This window comes from Triturus cristatus, chromosome 5_2 (assembly GCF_964204655.1).
Source record: "Triturus cristatus chromosome 5_2, aTriCri1.1, whole genome shotgun sequence".
Classification (NCBI taxonomy): Eukaryota; Metazoa; Chordata; class Amphibia; order Caudata; family Salamandridae; genus Triturus; species Triturus cristatus.
In genome coordinates this window covers 884,924,606-884,949,781 of record NC_140588.1, presented here as the reverse complement: position 1 = coordinate 884,949,781, position 25,176 = coordinate 884,924,606, and the positions used below count along the sequence as shown (strand labels likewise).

Here is a 25,176-nt window from a genome sequence, read left to right as displayed (position 1 = left end):
AGAGGACTGGGTCGCGGCCGTAGCCTCACCGAGGGAGGTTGCTATACCGGCTCGCCTTCGATTTGTGCAGTTGAAGATACTACATAGGGTCTATGTCACCGGTCCCCGCTTGCTTCACATGGGTTACGCAAGTGATGGTCTATGTCGGCGCGGTTGTGGCTTGCTTGGTACTTTTCTTCATATTCTGTGGGAGTGCCCGAAGGTGATACGTTTCTGGACTGGTGTACATGCAGTGATGGAGGAGGTTACGGGTGTGGCGCTGCTCCCTGAGGCTCGGCGATGTGTGTTGAATGTGTGGGAGCCGACTGACTGCGATGTAGCACAAGAACGTTGGGTGACTTTGGGCAACATGATCGCTAAAAGGGACATTGCGCAGCTTTGGGGGGTCCGGTCGGTCCCCCACAGTTACGAAATGGAAAGAAAACATGGATTGGTGCATGTTCCGAGAGAAGACGGTTTACGTGGCCAGGGGCAAACCTAGGGCATGGAGTAAGATGTGGGGTCCCTGGAATTCATATCGGGGGGGATATCTGCGCCCCCCCCCCTTGGTGGTCGCACCAGACGTAACGATGTCCCCTTGACGTTGATGTTCCTGGTCGCTTTGCGGGAGTGATGATCGACTCTCTCCCTGCCCCCCCTGCCCTTTTTCACGCGAATAAATGTGTAATTGGCTGCGTTGTCGCTGTTGTTCCCCCGCCCATGAGAGAGCAAGTCCCTGTTAATGGAGTTCTTTTGCCTGGTATAAGTTTCTTTTTGTTGTTTTTATTTATGAAAAAGTTAATAAGAAACCTTTCTGTAGTATTATGTTTAGTTGTGGGCGGCTGCAGCCGTTATGCGTGCGGCTCGCTCCGGCTCATCTGACTGCTGTTTTATTGTCTTCCTCCCTTTTCTTTACATTAACGGCCGGCCCAGGCGGTTGTAGGCCCATGACTGAATATTCGGTTTCAATAAAGGTTTTTAAAAAAAAAAAAAAAAATTAAAAAATAAACGAGAGAGCCAAATGTCCATGTGAACTTTGCTATCCAAGTGAAGCTTTTACAATTGTTCACATGGAACTTATTTAACACCATATATTAATGATTCAGCACATTTACTGTTGAAATATAGGCTTACAGAAGATCTGTAAACTTATTAGGTTTCAGTCATCACAATTCAATTTATTCCACATTATTGACAAGAAAGAAAAAACAAGTATTGGCATAGCCAATAGGTCTTGCCTTTGTGACCTTATAAGTGTTTAGCCAGAGCTATTGGCTTTGGCAATGTTTTTAAGCTATGATGCTTATTGATACTAAAGTGGTGGTGGTGGTATATTGGTGCTTAGGTGTAGTGGAGTGTGCAGTGATGCAGAGTTGTTGTTTTGCTGAAGTGATGCTGATGTTGTGCTGCACTGGTGCTGAATTGCTTTTGAGGTAGGGCAGTGTTGTTGCTGAATTATGGCTGCGTTCGTGCCAAGGTGTGGCTGAGGTGGGGCTCGGTTGATGCTGTTGATGCTCAGGTGGTGCTGAGGTGGTACTGCGCTGATGCTTATTTGGTGGTGCAGTTGGTACACTGGTGGTGGTGAAGAGATGAGGAGGTAGTGCTGTGCCAACAACAAGCTTTTTCTGCCCTCTGAATTACCTCTTATATTCGGAACCTGCTCAGCCCCTTCTAAAATCAAATAAACTATTCCTTTAGACTTAATCATTCATGACCCTCCTTACAGCATGCTCTAATATTTCAAAAGCAGCAAAAATATAAATTTTTAATCTATGTTTATCAACTTTCTGTCCCTAGCCTTCTTACCATATGTTCTTCCCCTCCAAGGGATTGTTGGAGCCTCTCATCTACAGCGATGGTTGGTGTATTTTGGAGGACCTGATCAACAACTGGACCCAAGATTAGTGAAGTCGAATTGAAGCCAGACCGAGCGGAAGAAAGAAAATAGTGATATTGGGACGCTTGATTGAGGGAGGTCCGTTATTCGGGCGAGGGAGGTGCATTTTCCTACACAGCACCTGGTTAACTAGGATTTAGCCGCCTCTATTGATATTGCAGCAGCGGGACCCCTCTATAAGGCTGTGTGTACAGTAATGTGTTAACCCTGTCCTGAGGAGGCCGAAGAAGGAGTAAGGCCGAAATGTGATTGCGTAGACATTTCAATAGGAGTCGCCGCTGAAATAGAGTAATGATTTGACATTGCACGATAGTACACTGGGATGGTTTATATTAACTAAAAGACTTTAAGTGTACTATCTGGACTACCTCTTAGTGGTCCTTCCAGAGTTGTAAGGAGGACACTAGTGGAAATTACTTTTGCTTTGGGGTTAGTGTATTATATATTGATGTCTCTTTGTATGTGGTGATTTATGTTATGTTACGATGTATGTACATTTTTTGTGTATACATGTAGCGTTGTTTTCTTCTTGATTAAATGCCAATATTTATGTAGAGTGTAAAAATGTTTTGATATAATCGATCTACAGTAATAATTAGAGAGGGAGTAATTAAATGTGCTCTACTCAAAAATAGTGTGTATCAATTCCTTTATGCCATTTTCTGATTGTATATAACTACGTCCCTTACCCAGGTTTATAAAGGATTAATTGGGTATACCCCCGTTGTTCGCTTGGAGCCGCTCATTGAGACCATTCCTTTTATGGATTTGAATTCTCTAAAAACCTACATGGAGCAGTTGAAATCTGGCTCCCCAAATGATGCTGCATCCCCTATGACTCAATCAGGTTTCTGACTCTGTTGCCCCAATTATTCTGGAGCTCATTAACATTTCGCTGTCCTCCAGTATTGTTCCATCCTAATGGAAGCGAGCTATGGTTAGAGCCCTATCGAAGAAACCTTCCCTGGACCCTGAAGGGTTTGCTAATTATCGTCCGATTTCACTCCTACCAGGGACTGCAAAGATATGTGAAAAATATGTCAATTCTGTTCTCTCCACTTTTTGGGACGGGTACACCCCTCTCAAACGGGCTTTAGACCCAAACAAGGCACAGAGACAGCCTTGTTAGCTGTGGTCGAAGAAGCCAGGAACATTTTAGACAGTGGCGGGTCTGCAGCTATTATATTACTCTCTCAGTGCGGTATTCAACACGGTTAATCACCAACTTCTGATTACAAGACTTGGAGAGATTGGGGTGTCAGGAATTTTACTTAAATGGCTTGAGTCTTTCCTGACAGATAGATCCTTCCAGGTCTTTGAGGGCAATGTTAGGTCCGAAAGAGTGCCACTACGATGTGGAGTCCCGCAGGACTCCTCCTTGAGCCCTACACTCTTTAATGTCTATTTGCGCCCTCTGGCCGAGGTGGTTAAACCCTTTGGGGTTAACATCATTTCCTATGCTGATACTCAGCTGATTGTGTCCCTCAACAGTTTGGACAATGCTAAGAGCAACTTGGCCAGCTGCTTGGATGGGATCTCCGCATGGATGGATGACTCCTTCCTGAAGCTGAATGCAGCCAAAACCGAGCTGATGCTCTTGGGTAAAACCACTAATATGGACATTAACACCCTTTGGCCTAAATGTTTAGGGATGATGCCTATCCCCAAAACTCAAATAAAAAGTCTTGGGGTGTGGCTGGACCACAGCCTGAACTTTAAGGAACAGGCGCGCAGGGTGGCCGGCACCGGCTATGGCATTCTAAAAATGATTAGGAACGTTCTTCCACTTTTGCCGTTCTCTGCCAAGAAGCTTTTGGTGCAAGCCTTGATCTTCAAGGCTTGATTATGCCAATGTGCTTTATCTAGGGTCTCCATCCGCAACAAAATTGCAAACGGTTCAAAACTGTGCGGCAAGATTGCTGATGCAGGTTCACAAGCAGGAATCAGCTAAACCTTATATTAGATCCCTGCATTGGCTTCCAGTGGCTGAGAGAATTCAGTTAAGGTTTTATGCTTTGCCCATAAGGCACTCTCAGCGAAGGCCCCACCAATCCTCCGATCCATGATCTCCCTTACCTCTCTAAAAGATCTTTGCGATCTGAGAAAAAACATCTAGCCATAGTACCCCAGAGTATACCGGGCTCGGAGTGGGGGGGGGTCGTCTTTTCTCTCTCATCTCGGCCAAATGCTGGAATCAGCTCCCAGATCTTAGCCGACTCGAGGCCAATCATCTCGCGTTTCGCAAACAACTGAAGACTCTGTTCTCTGGAACGTTCTGATCGCTGATTGTTTGGTGGCTTTGTCTCTAGCGCTGGGAAGCCGTTGGTAGCCATGCGCTTTACAAATGCTTCTTCATTCATTCATTTATTCAAGAGCGTCTATGTTGTCCTTCTAACATGTATCCCTGTATGCAGTGCATTCTTTATGCAAGTACAACAGTGTTACAGCTATCCCACCCAACACCTTACAGTCCTGTATTTTCCCCAAAAAGTTGTCCCAAAAGCCAAATCATTGGGGATTCTTTACGGGTCCTAAACAATAGACAATGCCCTTTAGGGTGGTGTCTCTACATGAAAATCTGGTATGTTCCATGATCTACATTCCTGGATTTGTAACCAATGGGAGACTCAATTGTTGGCAGTACCACAGACCATTTTCGGAAAGGTTTACAAAATAATATTTAAATTCTCTTTACTGGAAATTAAGGTTTTGGAGCTCATCGCCTGGCATTTTACTGACATTAAAACATTCTCGATCTTTCTGAAACCGCTCTTCTTGAAGGCAAGGGGGTGGGATGAACACTATATCGGCCGTTTAAAAAAAGCTCCACTGCCCTCCACGAGAAGCACAAGCATGCATTACTGCCAACCAGAGCACTATTGCAGTGGTTATCACCATAGCTTCCTTTCTGTGCCTGAAGAAAGTTTAGAAGCCTGATCATTTTTGTGAGATAAAATGATCAATGTTTGTTTTCTGCCTAGCAATTGCCAGAAAACTTTTTTTTTATTTAAAAAAAAAGGTATCCATTCCACTTGGACACTCTAAAGAGAAAGTCAGTAGCTGAAGTACATTTTTGGGGCACTTACTTAGGGCCAGGGCAGGGGAAAGCATTTTTGCCTCTGTGGGTGAAATTATTTTTGACCCTCCCTCCACTTGCACTAGGGGCGGATGTGATGTCTACAGGAGCAATTGATACTAACGTGCAGGTTGGAGGGTCACTCCGTGTCATAAGCAAAACACAAAATCATGGGAATCCTTGCACAAGAGAGGCTGCGGGGGCTCCCAACCATGGGATGCCATTTAAGAATGAGCTGCGTTGTGAGAGTTGCAGTTTTTGCTTCAATTTAACCCGCTGGACTAATGCACCAGACAGCGTATTGATTTATATAAGAATACCCCGGAAAGGAAAAGTGCCATCCTGGTGCGAGCTGGAAACTTTACCTATAACTGGCCCTAAAGGGGCCTCACAACTTGCTTACGAGTGATCGCCTGGGGTTCTAATGTCTGCTAAACTTTTCAGATCAGATAAATAAAGGCAGACTGATACGAGATGGAGATAATTGTTCATTAGATGAACACCACTCCGGATTACTCTACAGCACAAGTGTGCGTGCCTTTTCCAGTGATGACTGATTTAACTGAATTATTTCAGCCCAGTTCTGGTTTTCACAACGTGGACTGCTATTTCTGATAAATCAGCTATCGCATTGGCAGAGCCCATTAGCTGTTTGTGCATTCCCCCGGAAGTCTCTGGTCTCAAAATGGCCTTTGAAGACGGCCAGCCTTACTGTCGTGGGTGTCTCTCTCCCTTCCTTCCTTCTACCCCCCCCAATCCTGGGGAGCGAGCACTCACCTCCCCTCCCCTCCTTTCAATGGGGACTGACTGGTCCATGAGAGACAAGGTAAGTACCAGGCGGCGGACAAGACACTGCGACTAGTTCATACGAAAATCGGACAAGCGCTGAACTTTTTGTTAAACCAGTTTTTAAAGACTGACACTCGATCAATTCAAACATGTACCTGAAATTAGGAGCAGCAATTTACGACCACTGTATCTACACCATAACACGGGGTTATATTTTCAACATTAAATCGGAGAGTGGAGTCTGGCCAAATATTCTCCACGCGTCCCCTAAATGATTCCTCTGGCCCTCGAGCTCCTCTCAGCAGAGCACCTCACACACATGCACATCTGAGAAGTTGCACAACACCCCAATAGTGTACTGCTGTACTAGTCTCCCTTTGAGATGTAGACCCCCATGCCAACGTAGACACGAGCCTCTGCTGTGTTGTCGAATCAGCCACATGGGCTGCTGATCAGCTGCTGCAGGGGAGGCAAGCAGGTTGGAGCCCAGCTCAGCGGCTGATCACTATGGCTGGAAGAGGCTTTTGCCGCTGATTAAGATGTGGGATGAGCGTCGGTAGCTGGAGGGGGAGCAGATGCTGCTTCGAAGCTGCAAATAAAATTAAAGTGCAGCACTTGGAAAATCGTCACCGCTATTGTCCCGGCTGGGCACGGCTTCGTGCCTGCAGTAGGAGAGACTCATTACAGAAAAAAAAGAGCACGCACTGTGTAACAACCAAGTAAAGGGGCCAGTAGCCATGGAAGGATACAAATGACGACATGGCCGTACTAAGGAGGGACTAATAAGCCTCATAATGAATCAGACACCAGCATTTACGAAGGCCAAAGCTAATCAAAAATAAGGGCGGGGGGCAAGATTCTGAACTAGAACAGATCTTCGCAGAGCAAGGCTTGCGCGCTGGCCCAGGCTCGACCTAATGAGGAAACAAGGCTTGTAGAGTGAACCACAAGTGAAATGCCATAACAGAGTAAAAACGTGAAAATGGTACAGGGTACATTGGTTACACAAACACCCATATAATGTATAATTATGAATACAGCAGCACTATGTTTAAGTCACACAATGGTATAATCATCAATAGTTTGTCTGCAGAGGTGCAGAGACCCTAAAAGAATGCATGGGTCTCTTCAGAACAAGGGAGAACCTTGGGAAACCCACCAAGAAAATCTAAGTATTAGGGCTTGTCTACTATTAACACAAGTGATATGGGGTGGGAGCTGACTGGCAGCAGAAACCCACTGTAACTCTGGAGGATTGGGATGAGATGAAGCTTGTGGTAACCAGGTCCCGATTAAAATTGTAATAAATATGTGCAACCCGATATGCGCATATAAAAAGTGATGAATACTGACAGGGCTAAGCCTGGGCAGGAGGAATAATTAAACTTATGACAACTAGTTAGAATTAGATCAAACCAATTAATTAGGTGTCCAGAAAGGGTCCAAAATAGAAGCTTACTCATTTTGTAAAAGTTGTAAAAATATAGCACCCATAATGGTAAGGACAGCCTCCATAATAGGAGAACGGGTGTAATCCGCGCGGCCCGACAGACTGTCACTGACAAAAGAGAAGCGAACACCAACTACAATTGGTGTTTACTTAAGACGCGGAGCGCAATTGCTAGTGGGCATGGCCATAGGGAATGGCCAAGATGACATGGCTCAAAGAAACATTTCATAGGTAAGGAAGTGCCAAGGGATTGGAGAACGGAGTGGGTGTGTGTCACCGTTCGAAGCATCTAAAGAATAATCAGTGTTATTGTAAGGAATAACGGGTGGGTACGCAACATGGCACGCCCACCCGTGGCATAGCAAGGCCTATAAAACAGCAGTCATTGGGAATTGTACTACCATGAGGGCATGCTTAAAAAAAAAAATGAAAAAATCAAGAATACAAATTGAATAATGAAAAATCAAGAATACAAATTGAATAATAAAATATTAATATTGTCAAGTTGAAATAATATTTGCAAACCCAATAATCTTGAGAACGTGTGAAATCAAGATCTGTCATACACCGAGTACTCAAGCAACACAGAAAATAAACACAATCATATTCATACATATGCATGTACAGACAGTTTTGTGGATATCAATCAATTTGCACTCCATATGTTGAAGGGTGTAAGATACATCTCCACCCCTTCTCTATTGCTTGCCAACTGATGTATTCTGGAGTGTGACCACCATGTTCCAAGTAGTGTGACACCAGAGACCCGGGTTCTATTTTGCATCCAATACGGCTCCTGTGTTGTCCAACCCTGACTTTTTTGTGATGCTTGTCCAATGTAAATCAAATCATAAGGGCACCATATACCACATTATTGGAAGAATAGTTAGTGTGTTGTAAGGATTGTGTGGTCTTTGGAATCTTTATGATGTAGCTACGGGGCTGTAGAATAGCATCACAGCAAAGATTCTAGAAATTGTCTGCATTTGCTGGAGGTTGTGGAGGTTTATTGATCTTCCAAATAAACATTGGAAAAGGGAACTGGATTCCCTTTAGATTAGTACAAATTTTGGCGACGAGGATTGGATCAAGAATAATGCTTAAGTTCTTCTGATGTCGCCATCCTAAAAGATCTGAACCCTATTCTGTTACATAAACCCTTCGTGCCCACCATTCTGTTTAAAAATGATGTCCATCCATTGCATTACCAGAATGTTAATCTTCAAGAACCGTATAGGGCATTGCTGTACTAATTGTTTTTATGGTTACGTGGTTTCACTGCATGTTTAACTTTCATTTTGTTCACCTTTTAGGATAATATACGGGGAGGGATATGTGTGGTATTTGGAATCTTTGTGATGTAGCTATGATGCTGTAGAATAGCATCACAGCAAAGATTCTAGAAATGGTCAGTATTTCTGTATCTGCTGGAGGTTGTGGATGTTTATTGGTCTTTCTAGTAAACAACATTGGAAAATGGAACTGGATTCGTTTTAGATCACTATAAATGTCTTGATGTTCCTGTGTTGAAAAACTTTGTTATTTGTAAACTGACTGGCAACACAGTTTCCACATCCAAAATGATCTTTAACATTCTTGCATTATTTGTACGAAAATAGTGGTATTTCTGAGCGACTTCCTGTGTTTAAGAACCGACCCATGTTTCTTCTTCACGTTCACTATATTGTTGGTGTCAGGGCAAAAATTTGCAACAGACCAATTTCTCAAAGGGTGGTTTGTCTCTAGTTTGGAAAATAATCTCTCTGGGGCTGTACCATGCATGTTTCATAGAAGAGCTAACTAGAAGTTTATTGCATAAAAGCATTGCTTCTCTGAAAAAGTCTTGTTTGTGGGTACAATTTCTATGAATTCTCAAAAATTGTCCACAAGGCTGACCATTGCTGAGAGCTCGCAGATGAACTCTTGTACTGCAATGAAGTTTTACATTCAGTGGGTTTTCTCAACAGGGTAACAATCAATGTGGAATCGTCATGTTTGATCAGTAAATTCAAAAAAAGGTATATTGTTAAAGTCACTGGTGAAGGTAAAAGTTGAAGTTGGTTTGGACGTTCTGGTGATATTCAAGGAAAGATTCCAAAGTGGTAATGGAATCTGTCCAGAGCATAAAAATGTTGTCAATATAACTCTTCATAGTATGTTTCTGAAAAATGGGTTCTGGTCAGTAAAAACAAACTGGGTTGCAAAGTGGTCAACAAACAGATTCACCAGACTAGGAGCAGAATTGGCCCTAATAAAAAAGCAGAGCTTTGTTGGCAATTGTTGCTGTCATATAAAAAGTAGTTGGTAGTGAGGACAATCTGTAGCAGATCAACAATAAATTCTGTGGATACTAGACTGGGTGCCCGGCACTTATCAAAGACATGTCTGATAACCTCTATATTATCTTCTTGTGGTATGTTAGTATATAAAAACTCTATGTTCCTGGTGACAAGTATTTCATAGAAAGGGTAAAAATCAAGACCTTCTATGAGGTTTATCATTTAGGTGCTGTCTCGGACATATACACCTATTAGGGGGACGAGGTCTTTGATAAAGACCCAATTGCCCAATGGGTTCTAGTACTGACTCACACCCGAATAGAATGGACCTGCTAGGGGCTTGGGTAACACTTTTGTGCATCTTAGGCAAGGTATACAGTACCAGTGTCCTTCACAAATGTTTGAGATATTCAAATTTCGGTTGTGTAAGAAAGCCTTCATTGAGGCCACGTGTAGTGGTCCTCAGTATTTTAGATTGGATATTGGAAAGAGGGTTTCCAGATAGTTTCATGTAGTGGTCTGGATTGTCTAGCTGTCTAATAATTTTAGAATACTAGGCATCTCTGTTTGTAGGGTCGAAACGCCGTCGACACCTCTGCAGACAAACTATTGAGCATTATAGCACTTTGTGACTTAAACATAGTGCCGCAGCACTGTTCCAAATTATACAGTATATGGTTGCTTGTGTAACCAATATACCCTCCACCATGTTCACTATTTCACGTTTTGACTCGCTTATGGTATTTCACTTGGGGTTCACTCTACACACCTTGTTTCTTCATTTTTTCCCCTCGTCAATAATGTGCAGTATATTGAACTGTGATGACTGAAACCTTATAAGTATACCAATCTTCTCGAAGTCTTCATTTCAACGGTAACTGTTCTGAACCATTAATATATGTTGTTAAATGAGTATCATGTGAACAATTGAACACAATATAAAAGCACATTTAAAAAAAATGAAAACTTCAAGACAACAAATAACCAAAGCAAAACATTTATTAAAACCACAATTTGTTTTAACAATTGGGACCTGCTGGTGGTTCTTTACAACCAAAAATAGCTTAAAAATAAACATATTGTTCAATTAATTGCTGGATGGAAAGATTTCACATAAACCTTTCAGCATCCTTTTAGCCAGGCACAACATATCTAATACTAGATATTAAACATGTTCCTTTAAGTAATATAATACAGTGTTGTCTTGCTGAAATCAAAACACATGCCCATTCAGAAAAACACTGAGGATAATAGAGTGGTAATGTTAATGACACTATCTGAAGAAAAGAATACCTATACTTGCGTTAACCTTTAGACATTTCATTATTCTCACAAAACTCCAGAGTATTTCATGGCATTGACGGGCTCATATATGTTATGCATATTGATGATTTGCACTCTTCTAAAGTGGGGGGAAATGCAATTTGAAAAATAAATAATCTATTTATGTTGCTTGCCTCCAAGATAAACATTTATTTTTATTCTTCCGCTTGCAGATCTTCATGGGCAGCTTTGGATTTATTTTATGAGTTACATGAGAAGGCAAGACTACCCTGAACCATCTTTTACACTATTCTTCGGCGTCTCGCGTTTTACAGTTGAACTTGCATCAGTTTGTAGCCAAACAACTTACATTGAGGTTGGTGTGAGGAGGTGGGCTGATTTTTAGCCAGAGTGCCACATGAAGAGTTCAAATGAGTCAGAAAGGTTTCCATAGTTGTGAAACGCTATTAACAAGGTCTCTCATCCCCAGTTGAAAAATAACTCTTGGATAGTGTTTTTAAATAAAAGGCTGGCCTTCATAATAGGATACCTAGGGATTTTAACAATAGCAAAATATAATTGTATTGTGTGATGAGTCCAAGAGGGGAACACAAACTTGGTACCATTTCTTCCAAGGAGAGTTTATGAAACATATGGTGTGTCTCTAAGAACCCATGAAAGACAAAAGAGCACAAAACAGCAAAGCCACCCAAGCTGTCAATCTAACGCGTCCTGTGTGAATTTCTTGTGGAGCACGTTTAGACTATACTATCATACTGAGTTCAATATTGATATCATAAACCAGCCTCGTCAGAATGTTTGACAGGTGCTAGACTGCAGCACAGTTTGAAGATCTAAAATCATCCATGTGCAATTGGTTTTACACTAATTTCGCCACATTTCTGTACTTTGAGAAACAATGTGGGGAGCTCAATCGTTCATTTTCTAAATATTCACACACTATAAAAGGGCACGTTAACAAAAAAGAACTGTTAGACTTGCTATATTTCATTGCTTATTTTTCAACTTAACCTCTAACAATGAATTTGGAAAAAGCTTGATCTGATTTTTTAAACATATAATTTACAATCTCACTAGAAAACATGCTACATTTAAAGAACTATATAAAAATATTTACACAACCCCCTCCCCCCCCAATTACCCTTTCTACAGGATCTTTATAATTGTAGCAGAAACAAAGTCCTTTGGTGGAGTAAGTGGTGGGGTATGCGTTACAATCCCACCAAAGCTGATCAACATTTATTGCAGGAATTTACCCTTTGGAAAATAAACAGAATGATATCATGTGTAGTTTGACAATGAGCATCAAATAAAACAGTTTCCAATTTTATGTTTCGAATGATGGTCCCAAAACATGATTACTGTACACCATCAAAAAATTAAAAAGGTTAATGACAACTTAATTCCATTGAACTACTTTTGTCCAGGGAATTGACACGTCAAAGTAAAAGAATATGAAAAGCCAGTGACGGATGTAAACGTCTTACTTACAAACTTGTCAACCTTCCTAAGAATATGTGTTTAGAAACGCAGCATTTATTGTAATATAAATGCAGTTTTCCAAACACTGAGTAACAACTGTAAGCACTTGTTAATAGTAAATGATTTCTAATGAACAATCGTAATTTGATATACAAGCTTGAAAAACCAGATTGTTGCATATACGTCACGCTGTGATGATTTCACAAATCCATATATACATGGATGCCTTTTGTCAAAAGAATGAGGCTACCTCTCAGTTCACAGGACTACCATTATTGTGCCCTTCATATAGCCAGGCTAGTTTTCAGTCCACACATTTTCCCTTGTTCCAGCAATATTTTCCAAGTATGAATCCAAGAGTTCATTTTTAATCCTGTTTTCCTTCACGCCACTGTCGTGAGCCTTCATTCCACGCTACATAGACAAACATTGCAAGTACTACATGAACAGCAACTACAGCTACAATAGCAGCGTAAAAGTAGCTGTCTCTGTTGGACATTCCAAAGGAAGCTGAAAAATAAAGAGAATGTATGTTAAAAAAACAAAAACTTTAAGATCAAGAGGATAATACACAAAGATTTTGAAGGTTTAGGGTCATAGCACCAGAAAATTGAATTAACCCCTTGCAAAGTAACAGATTTACAAGCTGCATACTATTTTAGCTTTCAAGAAATGTGTTAGTAAATTAATTATTATGCAATGGTGCATAGGACAGTGTGGTCTGATGGTTTCATAACACCTCACAATCACCATGTACCTTCCAATCACCATGTAAGTGTAGCCATTGGTTCTTGCTATACAATGGGCAAAACGTTCCATCTGAGACTTTACTAAGCATTTGTGTATAGAAAAATCTCATTTCACAATCCAAGGTGTTATTAGTATTCTTAATAATTTACTTTCTTGGCATGCTTAATCCTATTCTTCAGATATCCTTGAATTTGACAGGATGCATTATCTTTCACCCTGTCAAACTTTTGCCAATCTGTACTCATTTCTGGAAGTCTTTATTTTTTGGTGTAACCACTTATTGATCTCATGGGGTTTGGATCTTGCCATCCTTAGAGTCCCAGGAACCAGTACATTAAAAATAGGTCAAGGTAATTATTAAAGATGTTAACTGTTCTCCGATCCATACGGTCTTGAACAAGTGTCTAACGGTCAAACCTAAGAAAATATTAAGATCCCAAAAGAAAATAATCTATTGTCATATTACAACTAATTCTCAACAGCAAGGCTCAAACCAACAATGTTACCATGAACATTTTCAACGATCGCCATAATTTCTGGAGAAAAAAAAATACATTTGATAACGACAATATTAAAACTTATTTGGCCCTAGCTTTTGTTAATTCCATAACATATTTCGGTTAACCTTCATATCTAGGGGTAAGAATACAGCTTAATCATAGGATTTAAGTGGTTCAGACAAAAGAAGTTAGGCTTACGATCAGTCTAAGTCTTAGAAAACAAGTTCCCTGTGTATTTTGTTTTAGAGGCAGGAGCTTGTTCCATAAGGCTATCCACTTCTGGATTGGCCTGCTAACCTGAAATGCCAATGGCTCAAGATTAAGCCAATAATGCAAAGTCCTCTCTTTTTCTATTTTTCCTTCATACGTGTGAGGTACATCAGGTAAAAGGATACAAAGTGCCTAGAATGGTCTACAACTTTTTCAGAAAAAAACCCTACTTTTCTTCAATGAAAATCATCAAGAGCTATTAATATTACTGTACTGTAATAGTGACCACAGACAAGATTCCATTACTGTCCACCATATGCAAGATCACCAGCAGTGGTCATCTGTGCATCAAGTTTGGCTGCCAACATTAGTGAAAAAAGGCTTGTCAATATGGAATGTCTATGTAGATAATACAGTCACAGCTGCAATGCTACTGGTAACAAGGTAAGAAATAGGTTTCCCTAAGCCCATATGATTTAACAATCTACCATCAGTTTTGAATACATTTTGGAAATTCAACCATTTTTCTCCAATAATCAACTAATTAGTTCTAAAAAATACACACACTGTTCTTGAATACACGCTTTTCAATTTTAGTTCAAGCACATTCTTTTACTTTAATAGCCTGAGCTGCACACAGGAGAGCTACTTAAAGGTAAATGGAGAGCTTCCAGATGTCTGGCCTAAAAACATCTGAGAGGACTGATATACAAGTGTCACCATTGCAGACTACTATGACAAAGAGAGCTTGACATAGGCCACCCTGCCTCGGATGCAACAGTTGCCTAATTTCCGAAAATGAAAAACTTAAGTTTGAGAAGGGAGGGCAAAAGCGTGGGATTATGAAAATGATGTACAGTTTAGGAAATATGAGGGGTATGACAGCCGCTCTAACAATGCAGTGATTCAGTAATTTTTGCTATGTAAAGTTTAAGCAGAGACCAGTGCTACTTTTACAAAATCTTGAAGTAGTTACATTTTATTATTGCCTCCCTCAAACCATTATCATGCATACACCAAGTTATCTAGTTCTTAATGTCTTGCGATGTGGGGGTTGAAAATGTCGGATCTATCAATACTTTGTATAAGCCGGATGCCACACCCTTACAGAAACCCCATGACTATATGCATTTTAGAGTGGGCAATACTGGCAAGTTGGACGGTGTGAATCCCAATAAATATGTTTTGCAATGTGGAAGATGCAGGTATCTCCACTATTGTGTTTGCCGTAAGTAAATTTCATAGCAGTTATGTAAAGATTTTGTATTGAACCCTTTGGTTAAAATCATTATGGTTATGGATTCCTTTACAAACACAAGGATAAGATTGAAACTTTTCAGACACTCACCCCCGGTCACAGATCTGGGTTGGATCAATCATAGTTCTTTAGCTCACTTCGCCACCCCAGTTCAGAACCAGCCATATGCAAATGTGTTTGCTATGTATTCCTTTACTTTACCCCAGTTCCGATGTTATTTGTGCTCCATCAATAAAGATGCTGCAGTTATGACAAATCGGGACTCTAGTACGTAGTCTGCTGTTTACTCTTACAAGCTTATGATCCCTGCGCAATGCAGGAGCTGGTGATTGAATAATGCGGTTCCCATCCTTTTTTACTTTTATTTGTTTGCATGTATACCCGATTGAAGACACTTGTAGATCGGGTCAATACTTACTTGATACGCGCCCACAGTTGTGTATTAGCATATGTTGGTAGTATGTCAGTTGTAATAGTTGATATACAGTCCATTATCTCTCTATAAGTGGTAGTCTCCAGCCTTCTGATTTCACAGAATCATGAAATCGCGATATTTTAACCCTTGATCTTTTAGAAGGGAAATTGGCCTGTAACTACAACATAAGAGTGGGTCTTTATTAGATTTTAGTACTACTGTTATGACAGCTCTATTAAATTCTGGCGAAATGGTACCCTTGTCTAAGGCTTCTTTATCAATTTTATATAATGAGGGGTCCTATTTTAAATTTCTTAATCATAAATAATTAAATGGGTACTGAGAAGCGTCTTCTCCGTTGCAATTTATGGCCTGCGCTAGCTCTTCCTCAGTGATTTCTCCTTCTTGCAGTTACCTTTACCATACCAAACCATGATCCGAGTTCTGCTGGAATGCTTCCAGACTATTATATATATATATATATATATATTACCTACTGGCGGTCGCCAGTAGGTAGTTATAGTTAGGACCCCTTTTCCATAGGAAATCCGCAACATTCTATTTTGAATAACTTTGGTGCCGGTCGACGAATCCTCGCGAATTTTTCAAAATAGGTGGGGCGCTATGCTCCGCTCCTACCCTGAAAGTCTCGGGGGGATTCGTCAAGCGGGGGCTGAGATAAAAGGGGGGTGCCAAAACGAGTTTTTCCCATGCATTTTTCCATAGGACCTTTAGACAGGGCTACAGCCCGAACGGCTGAACAGAATTACTAGAAATTTGGCAGAGAGGTAGTCCCCAGGTCAAGGAAGTGCCTTTTGTAGGTTTGGTGTAAATCTGTTCAGTAGATTATGAGAAAATAGCCTTTAAATCAATATATATATATATATATATATCTAAGCGCGCTCCGTGCGCGCACCTCGCCGTGCGCGAGCGCAATTCGGATTGGTTGTTAGATCTTAGTAAACATTCGAATCGGTGGAAATCAGGAAGCGGCGGCCGTCATTTTGTCTATCGCATAAAGAGGGGGTGATAAACAAAGGGGGAGAACTTGAAAAGGGGGCAGAGTGGGTAGAAATAGACCCAGTAGGCATTGTAAGGGGGTCAAAGTAGGACCTTGTAGGGCAAAAAAAAAAAGATTAATGTTTTGTTAAAAAATAATCGCCGAGTGCGCGCACCCAGCGCGCACCCGAAAAAAAACTTAATAAAACAAATTACAAAAAAAAAAAACGCATTTAAGTGTTTAGATATAAGGTGGCTCTAAAAAGAGCCCTTGTGTTTATTGTTTGTTTTTTGGTACCTACAAGTAAGTACCGATGCAGAGTCTGAGGTTCAAGAGGAAGACTCTGTTGCCTTCATCAGTGAAATGCACACCATCTCTTCTATAAATGTCTCGCCACGAATGGCGTAAAGTAACTTAGCATTTAAAAAACCGTACAAATTCACTGAAAAAACCATAGGTTTCACACACGTTATAGTTAGGAATTAGCATTTAAAAAACCTTGCAAATTCACTGAAAAAACCATAGGTTTCACACATGTTATAGTTAGCTGGGCATTTCACTCGTGAAAAACCATTGAAATTCCCCCGTTATAGTTAGTGCAGGCAACTATAACTCACGCGACCGCAATCCTCTGCTGATGACGTCAGATATAACATCACTGATGATATATGTGTTTATGAAAAAAAAATATTTGTAACTAAAAATGAATGGAAGAAGACATGGGTAAATAAGTGTCTAAATACAGTATTAGCATCAGCAGAGGATTGCGGTCGCGTGAGTTATAGTTGCCTGCACTAACTATAACGGGGGAATTTCAATGTTTTTTCACGAGTGAAATGCCCAGCTAACTATAACATGTGTGAAACCTATGGTTTTTTTTAAGTGAAAATATATATATATATATATATATATATTACCTACTGGCGGTCGCCAGTAGGTAGTTATAGTTAGGACCACGTTTCCATAGGAAAACCTCAACATTCTATTTTGAATAACTTTGGCGCCGGTCGACGAATCCTCGCGAATTTCTCAAAATAGGTGGGGCGCTACGCTCCGCTCCTACCCTGAAAGTCTCGGGGGGATCCGTCAAGCGGGGGCTGAGATAAAAGGGGGGTCCCAAAACGCGTTTTTCCCATGCATTTTTCCATAGGACCTTTAGAACGAGCTACAGCCCGAACGGCTGAACAGAATTACTCAAAATTTGGCAGAGAGGTAGTCCCTAGGTCAAGGAAGTGCCTTTTGTAGGTTTGGTGTAAATCTGTTCAGTAGATTCTGAGAAAATAGCCTTTAAATCAATATATATATCTGAGCCAGCTTACGGTACGCTTACGGTACGCTTACCGTAAGCGTACGGTGGCGTGCGCGAGCGCGATTCTGATTGGCTCTTAGATCTTAGTAAACATTCGAATCGGCCGAAACCAGGAAGCGGCGGCCGCCATTTTGTGTATTTCACTCTGAAAAAAAAGAGTGAAAACAAGGAAAGGGGGCAATGAGGAGAGTTACAGACCCCCTAACAATTGTAAGGGGGTCAAAGAAGGACAGAAAAGTACAAAAAAAACATTTATTGATTTTAAAAAAAATCACGGGGTACGCTTACGGTAAGCTTACGGTAAGCGTACGGTAAAAAAATAAAAATAAATAAATGAAAAGCAGATTTAAGAGTTTAGATATTAGGGAGCTCTAAAAAGAGCTGTTGTGTTTATGAAGTCATTTTTTTAGTGGTACCTACAAGTAAGTACCGATGCAGAGTCTAAGGTTCAAGAGGAAGACTCTGTTCCCTTCATCATTGAAGTGCACACCATCTCCTCTATAAATGTCTTGCATGTCATAACGCAAGTTGTTGTGGTAAATGGCACCCATACCATAGTCACGGAGGAAAGCAGAAACAGATTTGTTGACGTGCTTTCTTGCTTTGTCAATCTGTGGACAGAAATGATTGGACCAGTTCCATTTTTGCCTTTGGCATATGTTGGAAAACACAAAGGCAGTTTTAGGGAAAAGTGAAAACAGTTGTGCAAAGGTGTCCTTCATAAGCATTTCCAGACCTACCCCAGTCAAAGTGCCTAGGTCATTGCCACCACAGTGCACTATTATGAGGTCAGGGTGTTGGATTTGCATGAAGGATTTCACCAATGGCATCAATTGGTGCCACTTTAACCCTCTCTGACCAATCCATTTAATGTCTACATTTGGCAAAGCAAGGTCTCTCACCATATCTGTTTTCTCTGCAAACTTTTCACTCCAGAAGACATAGCTGTGCCCTACAATCCACACTGTGAACATCTTCAAAGGAGATCTGGATGCACTCAGGAGGTGTCTTTCAGTAGAATGGCAATATGAAAAGAAAGACAGTTTGGAAATGGAGGCATACATATTTTTTTCAAAACAAAAAGAACTGATTGGCTGTTTCATACCATTCAAGAATAAAAACTAGGCTGTATGTGTAAATTAATAGAAGCATGTTTTGTATTGGTACAAAAAAATGTGTAACCAAAGAACAGTACTATGGATTTGCTGTTAGGTTTGAAAAGTCAAGCACTCTTGCTCTGTGGAATTGAAACATTGTGTGTCGAACTTCTGACCTAACTGCACACAGCAGTGTTCCATGAGCTGTTGCTATGGTAGCAGGCAGAAGTCAAGTTGGGGGAAGGGTACTAGGCAGAAGTCAAGTTGGGGGAAGGGTACTTTTGGAAAAGGGTTCGTTTTCAACCAATAGAAATGTGTGATTACATGTGAAAAAAAGGGGGAAGCACTGAGATTTGAAACTTACATGTATATGTGTGGAAAAATAGAGGGAAAGTTTGCCATTATCTGGTTCTGCTGAGAGGAGAGAGGTGAACACAACAGAGATCCTGGCTCTGATAATCTGCTGTTTGAGTGTCACATTTCTTTCACAACTAACTAATTTTAAAGGTGAGTTTACAGTTTGAGAGGGTATGTATGTGGTAACTTAAGAAATGAATAATAGAAATGGGAATTGTTTTTGTTGTAGTTACACATGGTGGTTTCATAATGTGTCAGTGTGTAAAAGTGATTTACACTTGCCCCTGAAAAAAAAAAGAGCAGTAAGTGTGCTTTCAAATTGGCAAAGAAATTTCGTTTTGGGACTAATGTGAAAACATGACTCTGTGTGCATAGAAGAATTATAGGCAGAGATTTATTGCGTCTTGCTCTGGTGATTTCACAGTTGCATTAGATGGAAAGGGGGAGCGAATTTTTGGGGGAATAAGCAGAGGGTTAGCACACACCCATGTCCTTGCCGTGTATAGTCATGCACAGTATTTACAAGCCAGTGGGGTTTTCAGGTTTAAGTCTGTAATGCAAATACATTCAGCATCACTAAGGCTGGTTGCCCTTGGTGGAGTGTAGGCAGTCACAGAGAATGCACATGGTGGTGGTCTGAAAAAAAAACAGCTTGGACACGTGCAATTAAATAAATCAAAAATAGTGGTTTCATAATGTGTCAGTCTGTAAAAGTGATTTCCAATTGTTAAAAGAGGCAAAAATATTTTTTGGAAAAAAATGTAAATATGTGTACTGTATTATAAATTGTTATAAAAATATTAATACTTTTTTTTTTTTCAGATCGATATAGAAAATTTTCGAAAACTACAACCATTTTAAAAACTATTTTTTAAATAAACAAATGAATAAATATTTTTTTGAGTGAGTATGGTAAGTCAATGTAATGTGATAAATGATTTTTAGTGTTTTTTTAAAAAAAAATAAAAAAAAGGTACGCTTACCGTACGCGTACGGTAAAAAAAAAATAAAAAAAAGTTTTTAAAAACATATGTAAAAAAAAGATGAAAGATAAGGTTGGCTCTTAAAAGAGCCGTTGTGTTCATGCAGGGACAGAGGAAAGAAAGATTGGGAATATTAGACGGTACGACAAGTGTGCTGATCTATTTTATTGTTCACTAGGGAAATACTGGTCTCCCTATAAGTAATTAGATCGTGACAAGTGGCGCACCGTACTTCAACCCTCGCAAACCGAGGGTTAATTTCCAGAGGGCCAGCAAAAGGAGATTCTCCCCCCACAGATGAAGGGCTCACCTGACCTGCAGAAGAAGGAGTCTGCCCTGCAGATGATGGTCCAGGCTGAGCTGCTGTGGATGTACTGGCTCGTCTTTCTGAAGAGTTACCTCCAAAAAGATGACCATGTGTCCTTTTGTGTACATCCTTGAGGTGTCTGATCATGGTATGATTCCCAAAGGAATACTTCCTGTCAGGATTACCTCTAGAAAGTACACGCTGACACAGCCTGCAAGTAACTAAGGGTGCATTCACCTTTTGCTGGCCTTCTGGAAAAGTAAAATAATCCCAAACATAAGAAGGCTTTACTTTCCTCGCTCTCTGCCTCAAGACAGTGCTGCTGGTGCTAGCCTCACTCTCAGAAGGGCTCTGCTGTTCTGCCATCGTATCCCAAAGACAAACCAGCTCCTTCTTCCAAGGGATCACAAGCAGAAATGAGGGGAATGGGTGTGGTGTAGGAGAGTTCTAGAACTGAAAGTAGTTTCAACCAATCAAAAGTTGTGTTTCAAGATCACATGACCTACCGTACGCTTACGGTACGCTTACGGTACGCTTACGGCAAAAAGTACGCGTGCGCGTAAAAAAGACACGCGCTTGCGCGCATGCGCATAACAGTCATTTCCCGGCACTTCCGCGTAACGTGCGCGTGTTGCGTAAGTGCGCACGCGTCCCACGCGCAGTACGCGCGGCTACGCATAGTACGTAACTATACGCAAGCAGCGTAGATAGATTACGGACGTTGCGTAAACCGTACGCTTACCGTGAGCTTACGGTACGCGTACTATAAAAAAAAAAAAAAAAAAAAAAAATCTGGAAATAAATTTTACATGTTTATTTTTAAAAATATATATAAAAAAAATATTTAAGGATTTTAAAAATTTAAGCATAGTCTTTATAAAAGATAAGAAAATTAAATTAAAAATATGTTTGAAAAAAATGAAGAATAAAAAAAAAAAATAGCATTTAAAAAACCTTGCAAATTCACTGAAAAAACCATGGGTTTCACACACGTTATAGTTAGGAATTAGCATTTAAAAAACCTTGCAAATTCACTGAAAAAACCATGGGTTTCACACACGTTATAGTTAGGAATTAGCATTTAAAAAACCTTGCAAATTCAGTGAAAAAACCATAGGTTTCACACATGTTATAGTTAGCTGGACATTTTACTCGTAAAAAACCAATGAAATTGCCCCGTTATAGTTAGTTCAGCTAACTATAACTCGCGTGCCCGCAATGCACTGCTGATGACGTCACATATTACATCACTCATGACATGGTCAGTGACATCACTCATGACATCACTGATGACATCTCAAATGACATCACTGATGACATCACTGATGACATCATCCTTGTGATAGAGTGGCAGACCTCCTCTCACCTTAATATAAGCTTTGATACACACATTCAAAAATAGAGACTAAAAATTTCAAAACAATGGACATACCAATACCAGTTACAACAACCTCTTCAGTAATTCTAAGATCCACATACACATCCACTCATTCACCAACAGTCCTATACAGTCACTCATACATGTACTCACTCATCATATGTACTCATACATCTATACATCCTGTTACACAATGCCACTCATCCATAGAGTTACTCACACACATAGTCACTCATGCTAATAAAGAATAAAACATACATTTACTTGCATATACAGTAATACACACACCACCATACTTACTTCTACGGAAACTTACACATACTTAGTCTTTTAAACAATCACTTATAGAAACACATACTTATTCATACAGGAACTCTTTCAATCTCTCCCTCTCACATATACTCACATATATACACCAATAGTCACATATACTAGTTTAAAACATATGTAGTTACTCCTGAAGACACTATTGAGACAGTCATTCACTCACTAACACACCCATACACACACTCATCCACCCATACAGTCCTGCACACATGCTGTCTTCAACACATACAAACAGTGAGTCACTCATTCATGCATCTATGCACTACGTAATACCCCCCACCGTACCATACAGACACTCAGACTGATACTCAAAAAAACAACTAATAAACTATATAGACACCCATGTAGCTACTCACCAACCCATGCAGCCACTTATACACAAAGTGAGAGATACACTTAATCAGTCAGTTACACAATCAATTTTTCAAAAACAAATCATCCATTTAGACACTTATATACCCATTTATTCTTCCATCGACCTTGAGATATACATATATAAAACATATTTAATTTTCAGAAAAACACACATTCACTGGATGATGTCATCAGTGATGTCATCAGTGATGTCATTTGAGATGTCATCAGTGATGTCATGAGTGATGTCACTGACCATGTCATGAGTGATGTAATATGTGACGTCATCAGCAGTGCATTGCGGGCACGCGAGTTATAGTTAGCTGAACTAACTATAACGGGGCAATTTCATTGGTTTTTTACGAGTAAAATGTCCAGCTAACTATAACATGTGTGAAACCTATGGTTTTTTCACTGAATATATATATATATATATATATATATATATATATATATATATATATATATATATATATATATATATAATAAATACATTTAAAAAAATGCTATAGTAATGTCTATTTAACTAGTGATCAATCTGCCTCTATTGTCTTTCATGCCTGGGATTGAGTTTGAAGTTTCCAATTGCTTTAGTTGTAGTGGCCCACCTTCTCCCTTCATTCATATGTTTTGTGTTTTATATAGGAGAGATCATATTCAGTTATGGATGTGTACAATGTATTTAATTCTTGGTTTTTCCTATTTGGTATTGTCAGAGTCGCAGGCTGTGGTAAATTATTATGGACTTGTGTAAACTGCCCTGTTGTTCCAGTTGGGTCTGTACTTCCTTGGGTTTATGCTTGATGAGGGTCTTTTCCCCCCCCATCATGGCGACCTGACATATGCTTTCCCTGCTGCCCACAGAGTTTGTGCTGATCAGAGCGATCATTTGCTGTTATGTAAATAAGGCGCTTAGCAGTTGTTGTCTACGGGTAACTTAGATCTGTGCATGTTCAATCGCCATTGATCAGTCTGTCGACTGTTCAGTCCTATCTAGTTGTAATCTGGTTAAGTCATGGTCTGATACACTGGGAGAAAGTATCTGTCAAGAAGTCTACGCAATATCAGGAAAATAAAATCTATGCAATATCTACTACTGTGTACACATGATTTGAATGTGTAGTCTTGTTCCATCGGATGAACTAGTCTCCAAGGTTCTGCAAGTGTGTGTGGTCTGCGATGAGTTATTGTAAGAGGCATTTTTGTCTTTCTAGCTTCGTTGGTCAATGTGACCTTATCTATCTAACTACATGGCAGTCTCGGCCAACAATTAGGTTAGATCGCAGCATTAATGATAGGTTACTAGAACAGCTACTCACCGACTTGGTCCGCGCTGACACCGCCACCGCCGAGAGTCCTAGGGAGCAGAGCAGAGCGCCAGCGTCAGGGAAAGCCTCAACTCTCGCGTCGCTGCCCCGGGACTACAACTCCCGGCAGCCCCAGCGGCGGCGCGTCACTCTAACGCCGCGACTGCGCCAGGAGGCGTCTACAAATTGGGAAGAGGCCCGCTTTGCGGGACGCGCCGGGCAAAGCCCGGGCAAAGGGCGGGCCCTCTGTGGCCTGAGGAGACTGGACTAGGTATTTTATATTTCCTTAACTGGACCCCTATCGTGCTTTGAGCACTTAAGACATTTTACATATTTTGGTATGATTTTGTTTTTGTTGTTCTGTTTGTAAGTGCGTAGAGTATAGGGTACCTGTGGAAGTTAAATCTTATTATCCACATAATGGTTAAATCAAAAACTGATAAAGTGTTGGTGGGCCCGGCTACTCTAGATAACTTCCTGGTTAGGAAAGTAACTCAGATTAATAATGACAGACGTGTATCCCTGGGGAAAGGCACTGTGATAGAAGAAATACTGCCAGAAAATTTCCCTATTAGTCAGCCCCAAGATTGTGAAATTAATACGAGTGATGTCATCACTATTGACCCTTCAGTCCCTCTTTTAGTGGATGTGGAGGTTCATTCTGATTCCCGGGCGCTGTTAAGTCCAGACATTGGCGTGCTGAATGAGACCCAACCTGAAATCAGGCAGCTGAGATCTTGTAGAACACGGACTCAAAGGGAGAATGGGAAACATAATAATTCTAAGTCTAAAAAAAAGGCTGGTAAGGTTATTATCAGTCCTGCTATAACAACCCCTTTTTTATTTACGGCCACTAATGGGAATATTAATGGTAATGGTAACGGAGCAAATCTAAATTCTGATCTGTTTGCTTCACTTATAAAAAATTTAGAAGTTTCTTTTATAGTAAAAATGGAGGAGCTAATTAAACCATTAACCATTAAGATTGACAACCTAGCCAAGGAAGTGACCAGGCTGGGTGGACTGTTATTGTCTCAGGAGAGTGTAACATCTAGTGGTAATGTACACTCGTGGGAAAGGGAGAGATACTGTTGAATCTACTGATATACAAAATAAGGGGAGGGGGGATTCTGTTGCTGCAGTTGCCCAAGGATCTGTAATATCCATTCCATCGGATACTCCTGTGGTAACCGTTTTACAGCAACAAACATCTATAAACCCCCAAAGCAGTAGAGCTCCCAGACCCCCGAGGCACAACCGCTATCTTAATTTACCACCAGATTGTGCTCCGTATGTGGCAGTACTGACTAATGTACCCCCTTGTGGTACCCATCCCGCTTCTCCTTATGATGAATCTCATACCTCTCTGAAAAATAAGACAGTGTCTT

The 25,176-nt window shown here is 40.5% G+C and overlaps 1 protein-coding gene across 1 annotated transcript in view; it reads right to left on the bottom strand.

The window, feature by feature from the left end:
* Positions 1-10,451: 10,451 nt before the first annotated feature.
* VMA21 (vacuolar ATPase assembly factor VMA21) overlaps positions 10,452-25,176 on the bottom strand; it is a 111,366-nt gene continuing 96,641 nt past the window's right edge. The window contains exon 3 of the mRNA XM_085608027.1: positions 10,452-12,746. Within this exon, the coding sequence (XP_085464153.1) occupies positions 12,604-12,746 (143 nt within the window). The 3' untranslated portion in view covers positions 10,452-12,603. The remainder of the gene's footprint in view (positions 12,747-25,176) is intronic.